The sequence below is a fragment of the Atractosteus spatula genome, chromosome 1 (genome assembly GCF_055471065.1).
Source record: "Atractosteus spatula isolate fAtrSpa1 chromosome 1, fAtrSpa1.hap1, whole genome shotgun sequence".
Lineage (NCBI taxonomy): Eukaryota > Metazoa > Chordata > Actinopteri > Semionotiformes > Lepisosteidae > Atractosteus > Atractosteus spatula.
In genome coordinates, this window is record NC_142706.1 from 65,411,225 (window position 1) to 65,437,002 (window position 25,778).

General features: G+C 35.9%; 1 protein-coding gene across 3 annotated transcripts in view; it reads left to right on the forward strand.

The window, feature by feature from the left end:
• Positions 1-25,778, forward strand: part of tll1 (tolloid-like 1) — a 94,615-nt gene that overhangs the window by 53,943 nt on the left and 14,894 nt on the right. For 2 of the 3 annotated variants that reach the window (XM_088924122.1, XM_088924139.1), the window contains exons 8-17: positions 153-277; positions 3,789-3,904; positions 7,608-7,710; positions 8,075-8,191; positions 10,389-10,534; positions 12,264-12,459; positions 15,021-15,146; positions 15,313-15,473; positions 17,279-17,459; positions 23,353-23,478. In XM_088924122.1, the coding sequence (XP_088780248.1) occupies positions 153-277; positions 3,789-3,904; positions 7,608-7,710; positions 8,075-8,191; positions 10,389-10,534; positions 12,264-12,459; positions 15,021-15,146; positions 15,313-15,473; positions 17,279-17,459; positions 23,353-23,478 (1,397 nt within the window). The remainder of the gene's footprint in view (positions 1-152; positions 278-3,788; positions 3,905-7,607; positions 7,711-8,074; positions 8,192-10,388; positions 10,535-12,263; positions 12,460-15,020; positions 15,147-15,312; positions 15,474-17,278; positions 17,460-23,352; positions 23,479-25,778) is intronic. The other variant, XM_088924130.1, reaches the window with a different exon arrangement.

The window sequence follows — 25,778 nt, forward strand, 5'->3', positions numbered from 1 at the left end:
CAATTCCCTCACTGTAGTGTGATGACAACAACTGTACACAATTCTTTTTATGTAATTGTTTAGTTTATATATAGTTTGTAATCTGTTTGGCATTACTTTTCTATTGTGTTCAGGATAAGAGTGTATACATGTAGGTTTTTTCTGTTTTCTAGGGGCATGTTTCTGGATACAATTCTTCCATCCCGTGATGATAATGGAATAAGACCAGCAATTGGCCAGCGCACAAGATTAAGCAAAGGAGACATTGCACAGGCAAGAAAGCTGTATAGATGTCCAGGTACTGCCAAGCACACAACTGACAAAAACTGTGTCAATAACCTACTTAATGTCAACTTTGACTTTACCTTTTCAGCCCCCTTAAAACATAAGCTACTTGTTAAAGCTGCTGATTCTTTGAAATCCTTCACAGGGCACTGAAATAATTGTCAGTGGCCTGGCTTCAGTCCCGCCTTTTACAAACTCTCCCATTGCAGAAGCTTTTTTCTTTTTTGACCCATTCAAAGATGTACACTGTAGTAATGCACTTAAAAGACTCCTTCCAGACATTAACAAAACGATAGGAACTACTCTTATACCCAAACCTGAATGCTGCAAATGTACATGTGTATTATGTAAGTGTTCTACATCCATTGAAGAGAAGATGTCTGAGTGTTCTGAGGCATTGTGTTATGATGCCACATTGATCTCCTCTTAGAATCCTGCCTCGGACGGCCTTTTCTTCTAGTTTTTAATTGTTTTAATGATTCCAGGCACAATTATTTTTTAACTAAAAAGGACCACATTTCTGCTCACTACAGGTTTGGAGGACCATGTTAAGGGTTTGAATTGTTTCATTTTGATGACACTCTTAGCTGTGATTGAAAAGAAGACTAGCCATGTGGAAAGATTAGATTTTTTACAAAAGACCTCTCCTTTGGTAGTTCAGTACTACACTGCATGAAGAGGTCTATAAAAGCCATTTCCCCTCAACAATCTTTAGTCTGATTCACTACGCTAAGGAGATTGCCAAATGTACCTTTTTATTTTGTTTTCATTCTAACAAAGCTAACTACCAGTTATTCATTTTGGCAGTTAGCTACTCACATGGTACTAAACTTAAACTTAAATTTCAATCATACTTTGTCATGCTTAGTACTTTAATAGTGTAGTATTTTAAGAGTACTTTGTTGTACTTTATTAATGGTTAACCTCAAAAAGATTTTTCACAAAATGAGTAAGGAACATTATAACAATTTAATTGTGTTGCAAAATGAATTTTGAAGACAAGAATAAAGTTATACTTCTCTGGAGTCACTGTGAGTGGATTAAATTTTAGTAAGGATTTATTTGATTCATTTGAGGTTTGAAAAAATACCCTTTGTCCTTTCCAGTGCAAATGCTTTGTTTTATAAAAAAATACAGATTTTAATTGAAATGACATGAAAGACCCCATGCTTTGTTTTATACAATCTGGCTTTTTGCATTTCTGTGTTTTGAATTCAACATACAGTTTTTTTTTTAGCTACCTGTATATGCAGTGAGAAGTTTTATGTAATTCTGCAGTTTTTCCACGGCTTCTTGTGAGAGACGCTTCATAATACACAATCACCCCTGTTGCTTTGCTGAGTGCGTGTGCTGATAGAGTTGTGTTTTGTGCAATGTTAAATTTGTCTCGAAGCTGTATGTTTGTCTATATCAGGTTTTGTAAAAAAACTTTAACCAACATCCATGCAATCATAAAGACACGCATACCATAACTGTTAGCAAGTTCAAGTGAACAAGAACAGCACAGGCACTGTGCAGATTCTGATGGGTATGAATGTTGGTTTATCGCCAACACACACTTCAGTAGCTCAGTTAGGTTTTAATGCAGAGCTTATTTGGCATGACTCAGTCAGCTGAGGGAATGGCAGCCTAGCTGTGAGGATAAGTGAGCATAAAGCTGCCCAACCCCCCGCTCACTGCTGTGAGAAATGAGTAAGGGAGTAGAAGGGGAAGCAAGGAGAGATTCAAGAGAGACACGAGCAAATGAAAGTCCTGGGTGCGAGATTTATATTCTGTACGTAGGCAAGCAGATGTGTGTGAGATTGGGAGGAAGTTTAGAAATTCAATTTAGTGAATAAATATTTAAGCCAGAGCTTCCCAGCACTGGTTCTGGGGACTCACACACCTACTTGCTTTTGGCAAATTTGACAGTTGGCAAAACTGTAATTTGTGAAAATAATGGAATAATTAAAGCAGCACGGGGGAATAAAATAATATTTCACAGTGAACAGTTCAGTCAATTGGAAATCTGTAGTAGAAGCAAAGTTGTTTCTACAGAAAAACTCCACAAGAAACATGCAATAAGAGACTGGACCTTCCAGCACTTTGCTTGAGAGTTTGTTTTTATCAACATTGATTTTCCATACACAAAATGATTTCCACATGTTTGAACAAATCAGTAAAATAGAGTACACTGTTTTTTCTGTAAAACACCTTGAAAAACCACTTTTAAAGGCGCCATATAAAATAGTTTATTGTTATTACCTTTTACTACAGATCCAAACATCATGAAGGTATTAGCTATTGGTTGCTTTCTTGTTGAAAAAATAGTGTTTAACCTTCTAGTTTGCAGTGTACAAGCAATCACGTGCCTTTTTTTTTGCTAGAGAATTAAGTTATCATTATATTAACCTGAAGGGTCACCACATGTTGAAGTGCCATATTTAGTGCTCAGCATGAAAACCTCCCCCACTGTTTTACAGTGCTTGTCAGATCTAATCTCTCATTCAGTCTAACAAGGAAGCTCCCATTTTAAAGAGGCATTGTCTTCCTTTTTACAGACGAACCTCCTCACTCACCCCCTTTTATCTGAAGATATTGTCATCATTAATAATTTATTAAGCTCATGATTATCTGCTGATTGCCTGCTGACTGTTGATGCTCTTTAATTGGGAAGAGCCTGAGCTGTGATTGCAGTGTCACCTTGGCTCTGCTCGGGATCAGGTCCCTAATTCTCCGGGTGAAATCACTTGTTGATTGAAGGCTGTGAAGGTTGGGGGCTGCTGAGTGATGGTCTCAATGAAGCCATCATTAATTGTAAAGCAAATGGCAGCAGCTGATTCCCAGCAGGAGGGGTGAGCATTAATCAATCTCCTAGGAGAGGTGAAGTGATTGACAGGAAAAACTCTCAAGTGTTAGGCTAATCATGCTCATAACAAATGGAAATAGATTTTTTGCATCCCCGCTTGCTTGATAAAAAGAAATCCTTTTAACCTCAAGTCGCTTAAAGATACTATATATTTATTTTCCAAAATAAACTTCCACCACACCTAATAATAAGCTCAGTCTAGAAATGCTGTCCATGGATTACGAACACAATTAATTAGCTCACTGTTGTATAAAACTCTGTGTTTTAGTCATGGTGCCACAGACAGAAGAGCATCCTGTTAAAATAAAATACAATATTATGAGATATTGTAATTTATTTACTCTAAAATAAAATATCTATATTGAGATATGTCTACAATACAATATCTCTGAACCATTGAGACATTTAGGAAAGCACAACAAACAACAGAAAGATGGTACATGAAGAAGTCAATTTCAAATACACCACTGATAAACACACATTTTAAATTTTAATTAGGGTAAGAGGGCATACATTGCAATTAAAATAAGAATTTAAATAATTAAAACTGTATAATCGATGCTGTGAATGTTCTAATAAATGGAAATGGAAACTTGTTCATGAACAACATTGTATGGCATATAAGGACGACAGCAGCTTGATAACTAAATACAGTATATTGATGTTTGTATTACAGCTTGCGGTGAGACTTTACAAGACTCAACTGGTAATTTTTCTTCTCCTGGATTCCCAAATGGATACCCCTCATATACTCATTGTGTTTGGAGAATATCAGTTACACCTGGGGAAAAGGTATGCCTTGATCTGAACTTTTAGTGAAAAATAAAGCTAGTGTTTACAACATTTGTTTATGCAGTGCTATGTAGTCTTTGTTTTCTTGTAATATATTATAATGAATCTGAACATTGTGAAATAGAAGCTGTTGGTTTTTATCTATTGTGCTTTCAAGAGAATGTATACAAATTAAAAAAAGAAATGTGCCAGACATGGAGAACAATCTTTCAAACAAAAACAGAGTGACTTCTCTGGCATATTACAGAGGCGTTAGCTGAAGAGTATGGTCTTAAACAGTTCGTTAAAACAGTAAGAATAAGTGAAGAAGAAGTATGCTGACAAAAACAATAAATATTAACAATAATTAACACACTCAGTAGTTACACAAACATATCCAATTAGTGGGTTTCAAAGTTTTGTTTTCAATAGATACAGAATATCCAGAACTCTACAGTTGTAAAGAGAATACCACAAAGACCTTAAAAGGCCAATTAGAGAGAACCTGTGTGCTGGTCATAATGCCTGATGAATAATTAACTTTTGGCATTATTGCTGATTCAGTGCCATTTTGAATAACGGTAATTAAAATTTGGGTGGCATGGTGGAGTGTGGAGTGTGGAGTTTGTATGTTCTTCCAGTGTTGCAGTGTTTAGCATTGCTGCCTCACAGCGCTGGGGACCTGGGTTCAATTTCAGACCTGGGGTGCTGTCTGTGTGGAGTTTGTATGTTCTTCCAGTGTTTGCATGGGTCTTTGCCAGGTGCTGCTGTTTCCTCCCACAGTTTAAAGACATACTGGTAAGTTAACTGGCTTCTGGGAAAACTGGGTCCAGGGTGTATTCTGCCTTGTGCCCGTTGTTTGCCAGGATAGAAAATGGATCGATGGATAGTTAATATAGCAGAAAAAAGTAACTGATCAGTCTAAACTGAATACAGTATTTTCCCTGAGGTCCAAAATTATTGGTAATGTTCTTTTGGGTTCCAGAAAATCTTCATTGTCCTTTTTGGAATAAAGGTGGATGTTTTAAAATCAATTGATTTGCAACATTCACATATACTTTTAATCAAACGTTCATTCTGAGGTCTGTCTGGTGGTATTCTACCTTAGAACTCCCGAGAAATGCTGAATGCAGTCGGTCGTTTTTTTTTGTGAGGATTGAGAACAATGATATATTTCTAATAGAGCTCTTCGTTGTGAAACCCGAGGTTTCACCAGTACACGTTGACAAATAAGCCCTTTTCCCTGTCTGCCTAACTTTCCTCACAGAAAGACATTGCAACATTCAGTCAGCAGCGACAGCCTTGGATGTGACTCTTGCAGACAAACGGAACAGCTCAAAACTGTTCATTCCGAGCAATCCTTTCTTGTCCCATTCCAGTTCCAAACCAATGCATTATTTGCATTTGGTATTCTGTGGCACTGCAGAATGTGCTTGCATAGCCAATAATTTGTGAATGTTGCTGACACACATCCATTGATTGTCCTCTCCTGGGAGACTGGGCCATAGTGTCCCCTTGAACTGTAGACTGCCTCATCTATTTGGCTCAGAGATTCTGCAGAGTTGCAAAATGCTCCTTTTCAATTCCTCATCTCCAATAACGCAGGCAATTACTCTACCTGATTAAGCCCCTAAAAAATTAGCATGTCTTTTTGTATTTTATACAGTATCTTCAGGATATTTGGGTTGCTGTATTTTTTGGTCATGCCACTTTTGTGAGGAGCACGTTTTGAAGGCAGGCTGCATAATATTTACCCCCCCCCCCCTTTATTTTCTGTAAAATCTTCAGATCAAAATTGAAATGTTTTTGATTAAAGCTCAGCACACTGCTCAATGAGCAATCAGCTTATCACTTGATTAAGAGAGCAATAGGAAATATCCTGAAATAATCTCCATCACTAATCAAATCTCTTAATCTAACCAAATTTAATAATGAGAAAGCCTCTATTTAGCTAGGTGTATTAAAGGTCACATAATATATGTTACCTTTGTACACAGTAAAGAAAAATAAAGCAGAAATTAAAAATCAAAATGTCATTCAAAGTTTTAGGTTGCATGACATTATATTAACTTCATTCAATGGAAGTAATGATAAATAATGCTTTTTGTATAAAATATAATATTTGATAAGTTTAAAAAGAATAAAAAGGGAATATCTAGTCATTAACTATGTTTTTAACATCTGAAACTTTTCCATAAATAACGGGGCTACAAAATAATTTAACAAGGGTACAATAAAATGAAATTGGCTTGAATACTAAAAACCCAAGACTGAAACATTTTATGTGAAATTTTACCTTTTTATGTATTTAGCATGACAAAATCATGGTTTTAAATATTGTGTTTCATATTTTGTATTGGAAAATTGAAATTAAAGGGGTAAAATGGAAATGAAAGACAGAATGCTGTTGTCGTGTCTAATCATTTTATGCAATCGTAATCATTGCCTTGATAAATTTGTTCAGGGGACATTTTTGGCACTATCAGAGGCTTTTATACATCATTTGCAATATTTAGATCTCAGTGCCAGAATGAGCCACTAAAAGGCACTTTTTTACTGCACAGATTTCACAAAGGCCCCAAGATGATATTTTTTTATTACTAAACCCTATTGCTAAACACATGACAGGCCCAAAAAAAACAATTCTGCAAGATAACCTGGATGACCAAATATTTTCAATCATTTTTCATCACATTCCTCAGGATAATATTTTACTGTATGATTATCTTTGTAACCCTTTGGTGACAAAATATTGATCAGTGATCTGGAAATATAATATGACAATACTTATACTATGGATGTTGCTATGATGCTTAAAGTATGGTTTTTGAACCCTGATAAAAAATAACCTGAGGCACCATAATGCCACCTTTCACCGAAGCCTACAGAAGTCTGCACCTCAAGAACAAAAAGTCTTCTTGGACTTTTCTTTTTGTCTTCTAGAGCTTTTATGAGCCCCTTTACTCAATATTTTGCTATATTTTCAATCACCAGGGTTAAATCTAAGTTGTATTGGTATCGGATAAAATTCCTAAACCACTCAAATATACCACTAAATAATAAATATTTTCCACCACAGAGACATTAAAACTCTTTCAAACCAGCTCAACAGTCTGAATAGTAAAAAAAAGATAATCTGACTCATTACATTGTCACTTTAACGTAAGGGCAGCATAAGCCTGAAAATAAACTGTGACTAAGGATCTTCCCCTGTGGCTGGAAGGTTACTGGTTCAAATCCCATGGCTGGCAGAGAAATCCTACTGTGTTGGGCTCCTGAGCAAGACCTTTAACCCCAGCTGTTCCAGGGGTGCTGTACAATGGCTGACCCTGTGCTCTGACCCCAAGCTTCTCTCCCTGTCTGTGTCTCATGGAGAGCAAGCTGGGGTATGTGAAAATACAAATTCCTAATGCAAGAAATTGTATATGACTAATAAAGTGATCTCTTATGTATAATATCTCTAGGGTTTTGTCTTTAACTGAGGAAACTACTCTAGGTCAGGTCATGTCAACACTTGACTCTTATGAATTATAAAACTGGTACTTCATGGTGACTTTTTTTTCAAGAAAGGTCTTCAAACTGTTGTACTTTCAGTGCAGTATGTGCAGTTGTGTCTTATGTAAGATGCTTATGAGATCCCAATCATTGTAACAACTTTAGAGCGCTTCACTAATGTGATATTTAAACAAATTAACAGAAGGCTTGTTTATTATCTGTGCCCTAGATTGTTCTAAATTTTACAACAATGGATCTGTATAAAAGCAGTTCGTGTTGGTATGACTACATTGAAGTTCGAGATGGCTACTGGAGAAAAGCACCACCTCTTGGTAAAATGCTTTTAAAAAAAACTTTTAGAATTCTGTTTCACAGTTTTATATGTTTCCTGTACTAATGGCTTCTGTTTCTACTTTTTTCTAATTTTAGTTTTTTTCTTCCATTTCAATTGATGTAATATAACTTTATTTATACTGTACTATAATCTTACTTCTCAAACATGATTTAGCATTTTTGAAACAATTCCTCCATTATCCACCCTATATCTAATATCTAAATTCTCTTTTATCTATGCTAAAATTCTTATGTAGAGATACTAGTAAGTAAAATATTAAAGGCTTGAGGGTAGTTTATCTAAAAAAAAATCTACTTTAGTTTTTGAAAACTTGTATTGTAAGCATGACTTATCATTTTCAGGTAGGTTCTGTGGTGATAAAGTCCCAGAAGTCCTTATATCCACAGAAAGTCGCATGTGGATAGAATTCCGAAGCAGCAGCAATTGGATGGGAAAAGGATTTTCTGCCATCTATGAAGGTATTTTAATGGTTATGACATAATGCTGTTTTGGAAATGGAAATATGTATTCCCAAAAATGTGAGTTTCATGCTATATCTGCTACAATATACATTTGTAAGGCTGGATGCGATAAGAAATAGTTTAAAAAGATTAATTAGACGAAAGTTTATTTATTAAAAATAGTTGTTCATAACCAAGATACACTATGTTTAAAGGCTGCATGCGTGCTGAAATCACCATTGCAAGCAAAGTCACCAAATATAAATTCACAAGGGAAGTGAGTGTGAAATAATCCAAGCCCCTGTTCCTATTGGACATAGTTTACTAAACAGAGGTTGTCCCCTACAGGTAGTGTTTTCACAGGATTTTTGCCAGGGAATTCCTGACTTTAGCTGCTGGTGTTATTGTAGCTGTTCCGCAAATCTATTCTTCTAGTCTATCAAAAGACTTTGATGCTCTATGGCGGAGCGGTGGTTCTGTGGCTAAGGATCTGTGCCTGTAGCTGGAAGGTTGCCAGTTCAAATCCCGCAGCCGGCAGAGGAATCCTACTCCGTTTGGCCCCTGAGCAAGGCCCTTCACCCCAACTGCTGCAGGGACATTTAGGCTTCCTTTCATAACCACAGTAACAAACAGTGCTGTACCACTTAAACTAACTGAGAGTTGTATATGGTTACATGATTATGGAATGGGTCTTTGACATTGAGGCAGAACAAACACATGTATGTACCTTGCTTCTGATTGGTCACTGTCCTTCCAGTTGTGTGGTGGAAAAAATAGCTAAGTGATTTTAAAGCTTTTTTAAAGCGGTGTAACTTGATGTGGATGTGGAACCTCCCACTGAACGTTAGTCACTTCTAAATTTTATTATATACAGTGATGTGAAAAAGAAAGTACCTTCTTAAGATTCTATGGTTTCACAGATTAAGAAATATCTGACCTTCACCTAGATCTCCCCAAGACCTAACCTAGACCTATGTGTCAAATAAATCACACACATTTTACTTTGTCATTATGTATTAAACAAAACATCAGCCATAAATTTCACATACAAATTTTCATACTTGTGTGAAAAAGTAACTGCACCCTTACTGCTTCCATATCAGTTAAGGAAGAAAATAGAAGCAGGTGCTGCTAAACTTTTGCACATGATAGTTGATCATCAGGAAGTGCTTCCATCTGTCTGTAAAATCAGAAATTGAGTGGTCTGGAACATTTGGGTTTGTGGTACATTGTCATGTCTAGGTGAAAAGATATCTGTGATAGTCTCAGAGAAAGAATCGTTGCTGCTCATCAGTCTGGGAAGGGTTATAAAGCTATTTCCAAACAGTAAGAAGTCCATCTTTCTAATAGTGAGAAAGATAATTTACAAATGGAGAAAGTCAAGATGGTTGCCAATCTTCCCAGGAGTGGGCGTCCCAGCAAATTCACCCCAGGTTCTTACCCTATGATGCTCCTCGAGATCACAAAGAGCCCCAAAGCTACATCCAGGGATCTCCAGGCCTCTGTCAATGTGGTAAATTGATCTTGTCGATGTGGTAGATTTATCTTCTGCTAGGACTTGGTGAGGACTAGATGAAGGTCAGATATGTCTTAATATGTAAAACCATAGATTCATAAGGTGGTGGACTTTCACGTCTCTGTAAATGATATAATTTATTATATATGATAAAATATATTATATTAACTTATATAAGTCACTTTCTGTGTGGAAGCACCTTAAGAAGGGAGAAGCTCACTCTCTAAAAACATATTATACATTCATTTTTGGAATTTATTAAAACAAAAGGATGCTGAGCAACTAATAGAAGGATGGGGATTGTGCGTTGTGGCTTTTAAACTTTCTTCTCTGCTTCATCAAACCTGATCTCCACTCACAATCAAAGTGTATTACAGGGGAAAGTCATTATATGGAGCGCAACAGATCAACGGTCAATGATTAATTTGCAATTAAAATCAATTGGAGCTAATACGTCCAAATAGTTTCTTCATAGGAAACATATTGTCTTTCAGAAATATTCTACTAGACTAAATCATATATATAACAAAAGGAAAATCTCAACATGATGTACACCATAGGAGAATTATACCCTTTCTCTTGCTAAATGTGTTTTTTGCTTCTGTTGGATATTGTGGCTATTACAAAATGATAGTCCTGCCTCCCAACATTGTTTTAGTCTCCTGACAGCCAATATTCTATGTCATTTTTTAAAATCAGCTATCTGTGGAGGAGAGATCAACAAAGATGCAGGCCAGATTCAGTCCCCCAACTATCCAGATGACTACAGACCGATGAAGGAGTGTGTGTGGAAGATAACAGTGTCCGTGAACTACAATGTAGGATTAAGCTTTCAGGCTTTTGAGGTGAGGGCCTTGAATGTTTCTCTCTTTCAAAGGCATGTCAGGATTCAGCAACAGGATTATTATCAGTTGATTACTTCCGAGCTACTTTATTCAGTTCCAGGCTTCTCATTTTTTTTTTTTATCGTGGCACAACATTCACACGTGCTGCACGTTAAAACTGGGGGGAAAAAAAGTGCTACAGTGCTACATGTGAACAAACTGTTTTCTGTTGACCGGTTTTGAAATTATGTCGTATGATTGTCAGTTTTCTAGAATCCCTGAGGAATGTAATAAGTTGAAAGGTCACCGAGGAAACCTTAAAAAGTGAAAAGGCAGAGGATTCCTGAGGCTGTAGAAGTGATGACAGGCAAAACAGTCTGGACATATTTTCAGATACTAAGGCCGGAGTTCACTACCAGTGAATTGCATGGGATGCCAGTGTAGTAAAGACAATTACTGGAAGAACTTTGACTATTGGCAGCTAAATTAACCACAGGATTATATTCCTATTTGTGTGTCAAGGTTTTTTACAATTTGTACATAGTATCACATACAATCCTTTTTAATTACATTAGAAACCTTTCCTGTTTGATATATTAAGACTGATAAAGCTTTGCCAATGTCTGAAAAATACTGTATTGTATACTCATGCGGAGTAAATGACAAAAATAAGCTGGCTTATTGTGTCAAGACAGTTTGATAAATTCAGAATTTTCTGATTGTCTGGTAGTCTAAAGACCTTTTCAGTAGTCAATGTTATCTAAACCATTTGCACAGCTGTAATTCAGAAGTCTGAATGAAATCATGCCCAGTGCAAAAGCAAAGTGCAGACTCTAAACAGAAAATATCCCAGCAGTGGATGTCCTTTCCCTTTGTGTTTTATGTAACTCCATTCATGGACTGGCATATTTATCTTTCAGTGAAGCTGTTTCTGAGGCATTAACATGTCCGCTCACAAGCTGAGAATAATCCAGATCTATATTCTCCTCTGTTACATTTCAATTTGCATACTTTTCTATTTTCTTTCAAGAAATTATATACTTTATAAATTGCAATGTAGGAGAACTGAGAGTACAGTGTGAGAGAAACAATGTGGCTTTATAGAGCTACAGTACATCTTCCTCTATCTGCTTTATACAGGAGGAATGTGTCCCACACAGTGCATTCAGGGAAAAATATGGAGCACAATTGTAGTAGCTTCATTCTATAATTTCATTCATAGCTCTGCAAGGTCTAGAAGAACAGAAGAGCGGCCCCTGCAGGCGAAATACACAGCTGCATCTATACAAACACATCTCATACCGTAAATGCAGGATTTAAGGGCTGTGTGATCTATGAAATCCTGTTTACTCTGGATAAGATCCAATCCTTAAAAGTACCACAGGATTGGTTTCCTAAGTTATTGTTAATATCATAATGGGAAAGCCATGTTGCAGAAACATTGTATTTTGGATCTAACTGTGTCCTTTTTAAGCATGTTTTCTAAACGTAAGCATCTGAAGACTTGATTCTGTGAATGATTATATAATTTTGTATGTTTTTCACATTTTCTAATGAGAGTTCTGACATAATTCTTGTGTCATAGGGGATGTTAAGTTTTAAAAGTTTATTAAATATGAGTGGCGGAAACTTCCATGGTTATTTTAAATTTAAATATTCAATTAAAATATAAGTTATTCAATTAGAATGTTCTAAAATAAATTCGAAACATATTTAATTTTTATAATGCTTAATCTTTGTGCAATGACAGATTGAAAGACATGATAGCTGTGCCTATGACTACCTGGAAGTCCGAGATGGTAACACAGAGAACAGCCCGCTCATTGGTCGTTTTTGTGGCTATGACAAGCCAGAAGACATCCGATCTACCTCAAATAACTTATGGATGAAATTCATCTCTGATGGGACAGTCAACAAGGCTGGATTTGCTGCAAACTTCTTCAAAGGTAGTTATTCCATTGCTGTTCTTCATAAAAAAATATTGTTGATAAATAAAAATACGTCTGAGCAAAGACATGTAAAAACTCTTTTTTTTTGTATTTTACAAAAAATACATATCTAGGGGTTATTTATTATAGAGTGATAGTAAGGAGGAAAAACAAAAACATTATTTTACACTGTTTTTTATTGTTATTTACAATATCTGTTGTTATAATGTCAGTGCTGAAAAAGGGTTTGATTATCATTATTAAAAGAGAGGTTTTAAGCAAAGGCTGTGCTGTCATGTATAATATAAGTAAAAAAACAGAAAATAACTGAGAATTTGTGAAAAACACAATTCTTATAAAAGTTCAATTCAGATTCTTATAAAACGTTACTTTACAAAATGTTTGGTAAGGCTGAAGCTTCATTAAGCTAAGGGTGATGAAATCCTAAATCCCAAAACAATCAACCTAAAATGTCTGAACCCAGCATTTAAAACTTAAAAATGTATTTGTAAAAAAGTAGACAACAAACTTCACTTCAAGTCATACAGCACTTAAAATTTCTAAACTAAAAACAATAAAATGTGACCTTCATTTTTAAACAAAACATGCAATCCAAAGGCTTTTGGTTTTTGTTACACTTTTGATTCCGAAGATGTCAATAGGGTTAGGTTTGTCAAAGCCCTTGAGGTTTGTGAATACTTGAATCAAGTGCCCTCATAGTTTCCTCTGTTCAAGATTAAAATTATTTAGTTCTTTCGGGCTGTCAGAGTAGGACTTTCCAGCGAGCCTGGGAACATGCCTGGTTGCTCTTCTCTGGACTTTTTCCAGGGCAGTAATACCTTATTTGCAAAAAGATGACCAAAACTGTACATGGTATTAAAATTAGATTTTACTAGCGGATTGTTAAATTTGAACATAACATCACTTCATGTACATTCTGTGTTTATGTCTGTATATCCTACTGCACATATCATTTTTCTTTTTTAAGTGCTTTTTCACTTTGTCTGGAAGATTAAATGGTGTCCACATAAGCAAGTCATTCATTTTCATATGTACCTTCTTCAAGCAAATTGTTTCCCATTTCATGTGTATACAGTAGTATTTGCTACCTGCATCTAACATTCTGTTCACTCACCAGGGTTAATTTTCCCAGAAGCCAATTAACCTACCAGCTTGTCTTTTGACTGGAACAGCCAGAGGAAATCTAACTAACACGGAATGAACATACTGTACAAACGTACAAACTCCACACTGATAGCACCCTAGAGCCACAGTTGAACCTAACCAAAATAAGATGTACTTTAAAGTCCCTCTTATTTCTAAAGCTCTGCTACCTCATTGTCCAAAGCTTCCTACTCTAGGCAACAGCATGGATATTATAAAGAAGTGTAAATTATAACAGTCTATGGAATCTACCTAAAACATTTCAAATACTTTATTTTGATTGTACCATGCATAATTCCTTCCTGGAAACAGGTTAATAGCAAAGGCTAAGATGATAGAATTCTTCACAGCTGATAGACCTCTTTGTGCCTAGAAAATAACAAGAGAGGTTTAAAAGATCAAATAAGATAAAATATATTAATTCCATTTGCATTTAAAAAGACTGTAAAATAACAACATTACCTGCTTGGCTACAGGCTACAGCCTGGCTACAGTGTAGTATGACTAATGGTGGTACAAATAAAGTTTATTTTGCAAGCAAATAAAGTGCATTCATTACTTAATTTTGAAAATAAAACTAATTTTGGATTGAATTATGAAATGCTTTTGACAGTTTTGTCATATTTAGTCATCACGTTCTGCCAAGAATTAATCTAAGAAAATTAAACATACTTCTACACAGAATGTATCTAAAAGCGCAGAACACAATCTGTTTTTCTGCTACCATCATCAACATTTCTGCTACCATCACTATACAGTACATAGAAGGATATTTTCTTTACGTGAAATTGTGTGACTGAAAGTGTAACTGGGAATAAGAAAAGAATTAAAAATAGAAATTTGGTAGCTGTGTCCATGTTATTTAAAAAAAAAAGCCATTCAGCATCTTTGAAACATAAATTGATCAATCCAGGTTTTGCTATTAGTCTTGCGTAATTTATTCATGGAAAAAATGAATAAAATCAGCATGGTGTTTGCTGCCCTGCTATTATTAATAAACTATGGAAGTCAGGCACTCATACTGTTTCCTTAAAGAGTTGTGCTGCATTCTTGCTGAAAAGGAAAACTCCTAATAATACCAAACTGGATACAAATGTAGTTCTGTAACCGAGTTTGTAAAACATTAATTCTGACCAGTAGGCAAGAGAGAAAACAATAAAACTCCCTACGATGTAAGACTACGGTTAAACTATGGAAAATACACAAGTAAACAAATCCATATGTTACACACAATGTAAGATAATGAATGAGCTTTGAACGGGGGCACCATTTTTGTAGTAAAACCAATTACTGGTTATCATGCTGAGAATAATACTATTGCTCACCTGATACTTCGGTGTTTCCATATTGTTATGCTGCTTGAGCAGAGGAAACCAACAGTTCTTAAACACCTCATTGAATCTTTCCCTTTGTAGAGGAAGATGAATGTGCCAAACCTGACAATGGAGGATGTGAACAGAAGTGTGTGAACACCCTGGGGAGCTTCAAGTGTGCCTGTGATCCAGGCTATGAACTTGGGCCTGACAAGAAGAGTTGTGAAGGTGCTGTACATTTTACATGAGTTGCGAGGCAGTGAACAAAATGAAACATTTAATTTCACATTCTTTGCTTAAATGCTTTTTAGAATTATGAAAAAGACACTTCTATAAACCTTTATTATATTTGTGATGGGTTTAATTTCTCTCCTTCACCTTTTTCTTCTTTAAGCTGCCTGTGGAGGGCTCTTAACAAAGCTAAATGGAACCATTACCACACCTGGCTGGCCCAGAGAATACCCCCCAAATAAGAATTGTGTGTGGCAAGTGGTAGCTCCTACACAATACAGGATTTCCATGCAGTTTGAGTATTTTGAGCTTGAAGGAAATGAAGTAAGTGATTTATTAAAATTAAATGAAAAAAAACACAACAATTATGTTCACACTAATCAACTTCAAGTTGTACTGTGGTGATCTCTAAGATAAAACCTGGCTTTTTAGCTTGATTTAGACAACATACTGTGTGATAATCATCAGAGCCTTTATTATGACTATTAAACATACAGTACAATGTTAAAGTACCTTTAACTGTTTCTGTGTTGGCTGTTACACACCTGAAGAAGGCTCAACAGCCAAAACATAATCCTTCTACTTTGTACTTTTCACTGTAGAATTAACTTTTACTTGTTTCTTAAATCGTTACATCCCTGTCTTTAAGGTCTACACCATATTGCAAAAAATTCCCATTGCATTTTATTGTAACTGTTCTTAATACTGGCTTGTGCAAACCAGTATCTGCAGTGTATCCCTCTCAGCCTGAGTGTTGTATATTGTTGCTACGTGTAATTTGACCAAACAGGCTAGTAGTATAGATAAGTAGACAGTAGTTTAGCCATTGATGAAGATGTTGGTATACAGGGAATAATGACTGTTAATGTTAGAAATACTTTGTTAGATGGTTGCAAAACATGTTGGAGGATGAACTTGAGAATCACTATTAGGTGGTTTGACAAATGTTAGACAAATCTCCATCTCTGATGAAACAAATGTTTTTTTTCCTTTTCCTCAATAATAAGTGGTTTTGGCCGAAACCAAAATAAAATCACCATAAAATAAAATCTCAAATAAATCCTGTTTTTTTTTCTAATCCCTGTTTTTCATAATCAGGCAGGGAATTATGCATTTTGAAAAATAAGGCCCAGTACATTAATAATCCCAACAAGGCATTATTGTATATTAATGTCAGTACCTACAGATAATATAGATATATATATATTTCTGTGAGTTCATATATATATAATAAAAGAGCTTGAAATCAAAAAGAAGGGTGTTTCTAGAATATGTTCCTTCTCAGAATCAGTTTACTTAAGGTTGTTCATGTGGTCAGCTAGTATCAGGCATAGTATGAGACTGGCTCAAACAATTTTCCCACTGGGCATAAAATTGAAGCTTTTTGCACCTGTTGTTTCAGCCATAAAATGGCAAACATGAATCATGACACAAGACAAAGATGTTTTGTGAGCTTGACTCACTATGATAAATATACATAAGGAAATGTCTTAAAGCATGTCAGAAAATAATTTCATTTTGTACTAGACGCACGTTTTGACGTGCAAGATATATAATGTTATGCTTACTTTTTAACAATTTATGAAATGACTTCTGGTAGAACCAGTTTTAAGGTTGTGAAAATTGAAGTGGAGATTGATGTTTTGGAGATGGAGGGGTTATGATTGCTAAGTGTAGCTTGTTTTGGTTGAGTCATGATTTAAAAGACACTTTTAACATTTGTTTTTAAATTGCTTCTATTTGGAGCTACTTCACAGAACACTGAAACAATAATATCATTAGTTTTTAAATACTTCCACAGGAATTAAACACTGGACAAATATACTTTCACTTTTCATTACAGTATACTCAAACTCTCACGGCATAGATCTTAAAATGTAATTACTGAGCAATTCCATTTCTGTCACTTAATCAATCACCTTTATTGATGGTATCATGCTAAACACAGGATGGAATTATAATAAAAGGAAGTCAATGAAAGTATCTCAAGTGAGGAAGACAGAGTTAGGCCCTGGGGAGTCCATCTCTCAACTTAAGGTTTTTAATAAGCATTTTATATTCAGATTTCTTCTTCTAATGTGTATTTTGATGTGATATCTTACTGATGTTTGTGTTTCTTTCAAATTTAGGTGTGCAAATATGATTATGTTGAAGTCCGCAGTGGCCTTTCCTCAGATTCTAAACTCCATGGAAAGTTCTGTGGAACAGAAGTGCCTGAAGTCATCACATCCCAGTACAACAACATGAGAATAGAATTTAAGTCTGACAATACCGTCTCTAAGAAGGGCTTCAAGGCACATTTTTTCTCAGGTACAGAGCCGTCCTGTATGTTTTTCCCTTTAACTTTGTGGTTTTGGCTTCAAGATAATTATACTGACAGATTTGAATATTTATGACTGCTGTTATTTCTGAAAAATAAAGTAGCTATGATCTCTGTATGGTTTCTATTACAGGCCTGATTAACTTAAACTTTGTTACAAAAGATAAAGATCCAAACATTCCCAAGTTACAGTGATTTGCCTAATTACTTTGCCATTTACAAAATATGATATTTAGCAGGTCTTTTGTATCAGGAGAACTGTAAACATTCACATTTTCTTGTGAATTTTAACTGATTGTCACCCTCTGCTAAGTCTAGCACTTAAATCTTCCAATGAAACAGAAATTAGAAAATGGAAAACATGCTCTAAGACTGTTTATCTTTCTATTTTTATTCATTACAGCATTTTGAGTGGCATGGTATAATCACTAGGCACAACAGATATTGCAAATACTTAATAATTTGAAATGTCATCTTCTCAGGTGTCGAGCAATGTGATGTACTGACTTGTTCACGTGACAGTTCAAGACTTTTCTTTTAACAAATTAACCTGTATGCAGAATTCTGTGAATCTGATTTCAAATTATTCTTTTAGATATCATCCAAGCAATATTTGGTTAAAGCTATGTCTCAGAAACGTTATCTATATATGTACTGGGCAAAGTCAATACAGAATATCCTGTATAGCCCAAAAAAGAGGCAAATACAGAGTGCTTTTATGGATACATTCATACAAATCATTATTGTATTGTAAATTGTGAACTGCGGTGCATTGAAATAGTTACACACACAAATACATGGTGAACCCCTAACTTAGGACAATGAGAATGCTCTGTTTATTCAGAATGACCTCAGTTTGTGTTTTTAATGGCTTTTATGTTAGTGTTCAATATTATTCACTTCACTATTATTGTTGGTAGAACATGTTCCCCAAGGTACCATTTGTCTTGTACTGTATACTATACATTGAGGGTGCACAGTTTTCATAATAGGGTTTTTGAATTGGTCATAAACACCTTGTACTTTCAAACTTCAATGTGTGGCAAAATGTTGCAGCATTGTCCTGCTGGTGTGTTTCATTTTTTTGTGTAATAATGATGCCAAACACTGGTAACATTGCAGAACTAATTACTTAATGTATTTTCTTGTGCATAAAAAGGATGATCTTGGCCTTGCTATTAAATGATCCAAAAGGCAGGTGGTTACAGCAGATAATATTAGAGTGTTAAATGGGCCGACATTTTAAGATATATTCATTAGCCTTCAGTGAAAAAGACTAGTACAGCAAATAAATAATATATCAGTGTGCCATGTTATGCTGTCATGTGTGGTGCTTTTGATAGTGTAATCAACTTTTTAAAAATGTGACATCTGTTGTAGAATTCTTCTTTTTAAGCTAATGTAAGTTTATTTTGGTTACATGTATCATGTGTAAGGTTCTTGTGCTTGTTGTTTTGTCTGTTTTGAAAAGGCTGAGTGCAAGCTCTGACTGTGCAGCCTGGGTAATAAGCATAAATTAACTTGCATCTTTTTAACCATCCAGAGATCATTAATCTTTTTGTATCTTGCTATGATTCCTTTTTAGAACTGCAAAGGTAAAATAATGGCGGTTCTTTTTCAGGTCTTTTTAAAATAGGGTGTATATTATCTATTTTACATTTCACTTACAGTATGTCCATTGAAAGAGGAAAGGAAAACACATCAAACCTGCAGAGTTTGTTACCGGAAGGCCATATTTCATTATAAAATTATAGGCAGCATTTTAAAAATGGAAAGCCTCTACATTAACACAGTGTTTTCAGCTGTGTTTTTTTTTTTCACACAAAAGCCTTAATGTTCAACACAACTGGTCTATGACCACTGTTCCCAGCCCATGCTGAATAACAATCAGATCCCGGTTTTGTTTGTAACAACTGGTTATACAACCAGATAAGATAAGACAAGACACACAGACAGGGAGAGGAGCTTGGGGTCAGAGCACAGGGTCAGCCATTTATACGGCACCCCTGGAGCAGTTGGGGTTAAGGGCCTTGCTCAGGGGCCCAATGGAGTAGGATTGCTCTGCCAGCCGCGGGATTTGAACTGGCAACCTTCCAGCCACAGGCGCAGATCCTTAGCCACAGTGCCACCTCTCCGCCCCGTCGCATGATGCTGGTGTGCGGAGCATGAAACAAATGAAAGAAAATTCATCTAAAAAAAAAAATGGGTCAGCCTCCATTCATAGCTGCTTTTGTATGTATAACTCACTCTGAACTATGAAGAGCTGTCTTTGAAAATGTGAAGCAATGAAGAGATTCAATGGTTGATCCTGGAGACCCTGTCCTCTTATACTTAGGAAAGCATTACGTACCCCTGCACACACTCATATGTGGTGCCATATTGATACATTTTCTTTCACAGACAAGGAAGCGCACTGCAAAGAGAGAATTTTTGTTTTTGGGTCTTGCAAGGATGCGGCACATGTTGCTCCCTCTGGCCGAGTACGTATTATTGACAGACTGGTGGCCTCTGAAGGTATCAGAGGTACGACCACATGTCCCCCGATTGGTTCCAAGTCTAACACACGTGAAATAGAATGGATCTTTCCTTAACCCGAAGGGCTGAAAAGCATCCATTCAAAACTGGGAGACTGCTTGACAGCAAATGTGTTTGTTCGTTGGAGCAAAGCATTTGTTCTTCATTAACGCTGTTTCAGACCTATGACCATTACTTTGTAAATGGACATGCTATGTTTTTTTTCTTTTTTCTTCTCAAAGAAAAACTTTTTAGCATAACTGGATGACAGAACTAACTGAATGAGAGGAGTAAGGTGGCCCATTGCATTTTTCAAGCACCCAGTCACAACTGGTCAGAGCATGCAGTACATGGAGTCACTACTAAAACCATTGAAAGGGGTATTTCTTTGAGGTTTGACATGTAATTCAAGGAGTTATACAGCTCGATACCGATTCTTACCATGCTTCTCAATTCACAAATTAATCCACTGTAGGTCTTAATTGTTTGTATTTTATAGGAATATTTTTTTTTTGTTTTGTGTTTCATGAATTCAGAGTTTTTTCACCCCAGATTTAATTGTAACCACTCACAGTGCTTATTTGTCTTTTAATACTGGCAAGTAAACAATTCATTCATTAACTGAGAGCAGAGCTCAACCTTGTTTGTCTAATGAATATGACTTATTAAAAAATTAAAATTAAAGTTTTGAATGTGCTATGTACAGGTAATTCTTTGCTGCATATGCTTTTTTTCAGATAAATGTTTTGTGTACTAAGAGTTAAGAACAAATTCAGTGTAACTGTACATTTTGCTTCATCTTCATTGCCAAAATGATTAATTAAAAAGTACACTGTCTGCTATATGTATTTAGGCAACTTGTAACTAAGCATTCAGACGTTTTAGAATAATTTTTCCATCATGATGTTATGGCAGATACTGTATGTACAGACAGTGTTGAGTAACCAAACAAAGAACATGCTGTTTCTTGTCAGAACAGATGGTAAAAACAGAAAGAACGCAAAGGGATTCAGTGGTCAAGTTGCCCTTAATCAACAAAATGTGACAAGTACCGTACCTCCCACAATCACAAGTTTTAGTCATTTTATCGCATATTTTAAATTCACTATGCTGTATATGAAAATGCTGTAGAAAATGTCTTTGAAAGAATTTAAAGTGTACAGTATGTTACCTGTACCTACTGTACTGTGAAACATGGATGAAGCAACATTAAATTTGAACATGTATGGAAGTTACAGATGCTGGAGTTCCTGTAATAGAAATGCAGCATTGATAAACAAACATACAGGGGAATCTGAAGATTATATTGTAAGAGATGATCTATTTAATTTTTTACAAGTTACCTGAATATGTATTGCTTGCACAATAAGATACTGTATTCACAACATGTGTTTTTACCGTGTAAGGTTATAAGGAACATAGCACTGCCTGAATGGTCACTGAATTGCATTAGACACTGCATCTTGAAAAAGAATTAGGATAAGACTGCTGTATTAAATAATTTGGTCATTGCACTTTAGCTTAGTATTAATAGAAGTATACTGGTAAATAATTTATAAAAATATATTCAGATAATTTCAAGGGTCTTTGGATTCCTAGTGTTTGGTTTGTGACATGATCAAATGTGAAAGCATACCTTGTTGCAGCCTTCCTGTAGCCAGAGGAATCCAAGAAACAATGTTTCTTCCAGTCACATGAACAAAGGTTGAGATTCTCTTTTGGTTCCTACATTCCCTGAACATTCTTGTTAACCAGAAATTGCGCTTTGACCTCATTGCATGTGAAAATGACAGACCCAGTCTCTGACATTGCATTACACTTCGTATAGTATTTGTCAGGAACAGTCTGCCAGTTTGGGTTTAATGGACGGACCAGTCCTGCTTTAAGTAATGGCTGATTACAAATAGCAGCATCTGACTGCTTCTCACTGGAATGACTATCTGCTAATGTAGTTTGGCTTCTCACCCTCTTTGGGGAATTTGGTGGCTGTTTTACACAGGTCCCCAGCTAACTCCAGCTTCTCTTCTAACCATGTTAAGCCTCTTTTAGATTATTTATTTGCTGATACATCTTTGTCTGCTTTGTGGTGGCCTTCAGCAAGCTACAAATGCAATTTTCCATCCTGTTTTACAAATGTGTGGGTTTTACTTTCATTTTCTGTACTCTTCTACTGTCTTCTGTGTGTGTATCCATTTGTCCAGATTCATCAGAAGAATTAACATTATCAATCAATTAAACCTTACCTCACATCAGATATACTACTTATGAAATCCATATAGTAATTGTAAAAATGTTTGATAAGAGAATTTTTCAGTACAGTAAACTTAGTTGCTAATAGAATCATATTCAATTTGCGAGTTTGTAAAACATTTTAGTAGTACATTTTTCTCACTTCATTCATATAGATTAAAAATGCTTTATAAAAAGTAAAAATTCAAATTCAATGCTATCGTATATGAGTCTGAATTGAACTTACGGTAGTTCAATTTCAAAAGAGTGTAAAGAGTAACATTATAGGACTCTTCTGGTTTGATATCATTTTATTCTAATGAACGCATTTACTTCTTTATTTATGTAATTGAAATAATCTGGAAATAAGATTTTTGTTACACATATTTTATAATTTAAGTGGTTCAGTGTCAATTACAAAGAAATAAACTTGTGATAGGTTAAACTGCAAAATGTTTGTTCCAGACCACAAATTATTGGTGCCACCATAGCTTAAGTAAAGCAAAATTATTACTTTTGAGCATGAATTCTGTAAAAGATTGAGCACGATTCAACATAAAACGAAAATAATTTCAGAGAATTTCGCATTTGTAGTATGAAATGACACTTTCAGGCAGTATAATCTCCTTTAATAAAAAAAAAAAACTGGGCTCCTTTCACACTTACAAGACATTTTTTTAAAGCAATGGCTATCTCTTTTAGAACCAAAACGATAATAGGGTTGCAGAGATCAGAGTGAAGAAAAGTGAACAATATTCACAGACATCCCCCAGAGTCATCATTTTTTTTTCTCCAAACCTCAAAATGTATTATCTACATGAAGACAATAGAAACATTAATTTAAAGACAAAACGTAACCCAGATACAGGCAGGATCAACGAGGCCTATACACATGCGTTCCTCCTTAACCAATTGTTAGTGGCTCTAAAGTGGCCAGATCCAAAGATCCAAAGGCTAATGAATGGGTACAAGTATGGCAAAGAGTAAAAGCCTTTCTGTCTGGCTGCAGAGACTTTTCTGCCATAGTTTACCCTGTTCTGGACAAACACACAAGCACTTTGTCTTGTTTTTTTTTCTCTGCTTGTTTTGGAAATAAGCAATTTATGTGTGCATGTTGTGCATCTCTCACGCTCTCCACAGACAAGGATGAGTGCTCCAAGGACAATGGCGGCTGTCAGCATGAGTGTGTCAACACTGTAGGAAGCTATGTATGTCAGTGCCGCAATGGATTTGTGCTACATGAAAACAAACATGACTGCAAAGAAGGTATGTGGACCACATTCATCCGTAGACCTTTCAGTTGAAATGGAGTCTTCTGCAAGATGCTCCATGCTTCCTTTGGACAGCTAAGTCTTCTTTAGTTACTGTATATAAGCATTTTTTATTCACCTAATAGATTCGCCGAATAGATGTGCAGGTTGATTCCAGTCGCGTAAAAATTGCTTGCTTTCATGATTCAATCCAGGTCTGCCAGGAGCATATTTGTTTTGGTGCTAACACAGAGTATATACTGGTACCAATCAGGTGGTATTTAAAACAGTGTTATTAACATCAGATAGATAGATAGATATATACACTGTATGCTGAAAAGAGAAGAGAGAAAACACAAAATTTCGGCTTTGAAGCCTTCTTCGGGTGTGAGAAAGACCGGGCAGACAGCAAATCGTTGCTTTAAATCTGTTTTGCTTTAGAGTTGGGTTGCATCTTCTGGTCTTGGTGTGTTTGTCACACCTGGACATGAGTGGATACCAGGTGCTTACCAGGACTTTTTTTCCAAATACCTGGTGCATTATGTCAGAAAGCTGAGTTTCTAGCAAAGTAACAATCATAAGCTCACGTTGTGTGTATTCAAATTGTTAGGGGAACCTAAAATCAGTGCCCTCGACTGATAACAGTCTCCAGAAGAAAATGCATGACATGAGGCTGAGGATGGCAGATGATCAGCCTAAGCAGCTCAACTGGAGGAGCTAGAGAGCTTCTGCATGAGATGTACTGTACTACTGTATGACGACTGTAATGCTCTACTCGCTGGGGTATCTAAATCTACTCTGAACAAACTGCAGTATGTCCAAAACTCAGCAGCCAGAATCCTGACCAGGTCTAGTGCAAGTGTTCACATTCCTTGCACTGGCTTCCGGTCAAATTCCATGTAGATTTTAAAATCCTCATACTCACCTATAAGGCTCTGGCACCTCAGTACCTGTCTGAACTATAATCGCCCTACTCCCCACCTCGCATCCTTCGCTCTTCTAATTCTGCTCTCCTTACTGTCCCCCAAGCCCATCTACACTCTATGGGTGACAGGGCCTTCTCCTGTTATGCCCCCAAGCTCTGGAACTCTCTCCCCAAGGATATCAGAGAGTCACCTTCTCTAAACTCCTTCAAATCCAGACTCAAAACCCTCTTCTTCAGAAAAGCCTTTACTTAACTGGTTCCATTCTTCACCCCTCTGCTTTTCTTAGTACCACCATCCACGCTCTCCTCTATATATTGTAATTGTGTTTTATCTTGTGTATTCTTCTTATTTATTGTTGTTGTCATCCTGTAAAGCGCTTTGAGAGGCCACCTTTAAAGGTGCTATATAAAATAAAGTTTTTTTATTATTATTATTATTATTATAGATGAGTAGTTAACCATCTCTCTGGAGAAGATCTAGAACCTGGTAAAATATAAAAGGAACACCTTCTTCTTTTATTCCAAAAAAAGTGTTTTAGCTACTGTTTATTAAGGGTATAAAGCAACACAAATATATGTGTAGAATTACAGTAACATAAATGAATTGATACAAGAAGACAAAGTCAACTCGATGGTGAATTTTTATTATCCACACAGCCCTATTTTTGTGGTTTTTCATGATGGAAATGTTTTCTTGTAATCACTGCAGCCCTAGGGGCATTTAATTCTTTAGCATTGTGGATTTAGGAACAGACATGTAATGCTAATGAAAGCCATGCTGAGCCAAATTGTGGTGAGTGCATTTTCCCTGTGCGTAAAAGCTCCCTGACTGAACATTGTACCATGCACATCGTATCGAACAGCACCCCTGTCTCCACTCCAACATCACCATTCAGCAATTCTCCTTGGCTCATACCTCTTAACTGGGTAGAGGGGGAGATGGTCAGAGATGCTGTCATTTCCTCAGGCAGGCAAGTTAAAGCTTAAGTACTAAACACACTCTCTTTATATGCATCAGCTCGTTTCACTCCTGTTTGACCAAACAACTAAATTAAAGGTTAATTAATTGCTAAAAAATAGAAAGATAGACAACCTTTTGGCTGCTGAGCCTTCTTTAGGTGTTACAACTGAAGACGTTTGAACATCCAAAAGGCTGTGTTTGTTCCTCCTACTTTTCATTGAGGAATTAACCTTTACTTGTTCGACTTGGATTAATTGTTAAATGAAAGGATTTAGTAGAAAAAATATTTGTATGTTTAGGGCCAAGAGGACTCTGCCCCTGATCTAAATCCTTTGGTTAAGTAGCTTCTACTTTGAAGTAACATATAAAGGAGACCTTCATAAACACAGAAACATAATTTAATTAAATTAAATTTTAAATTCCAGCTGTA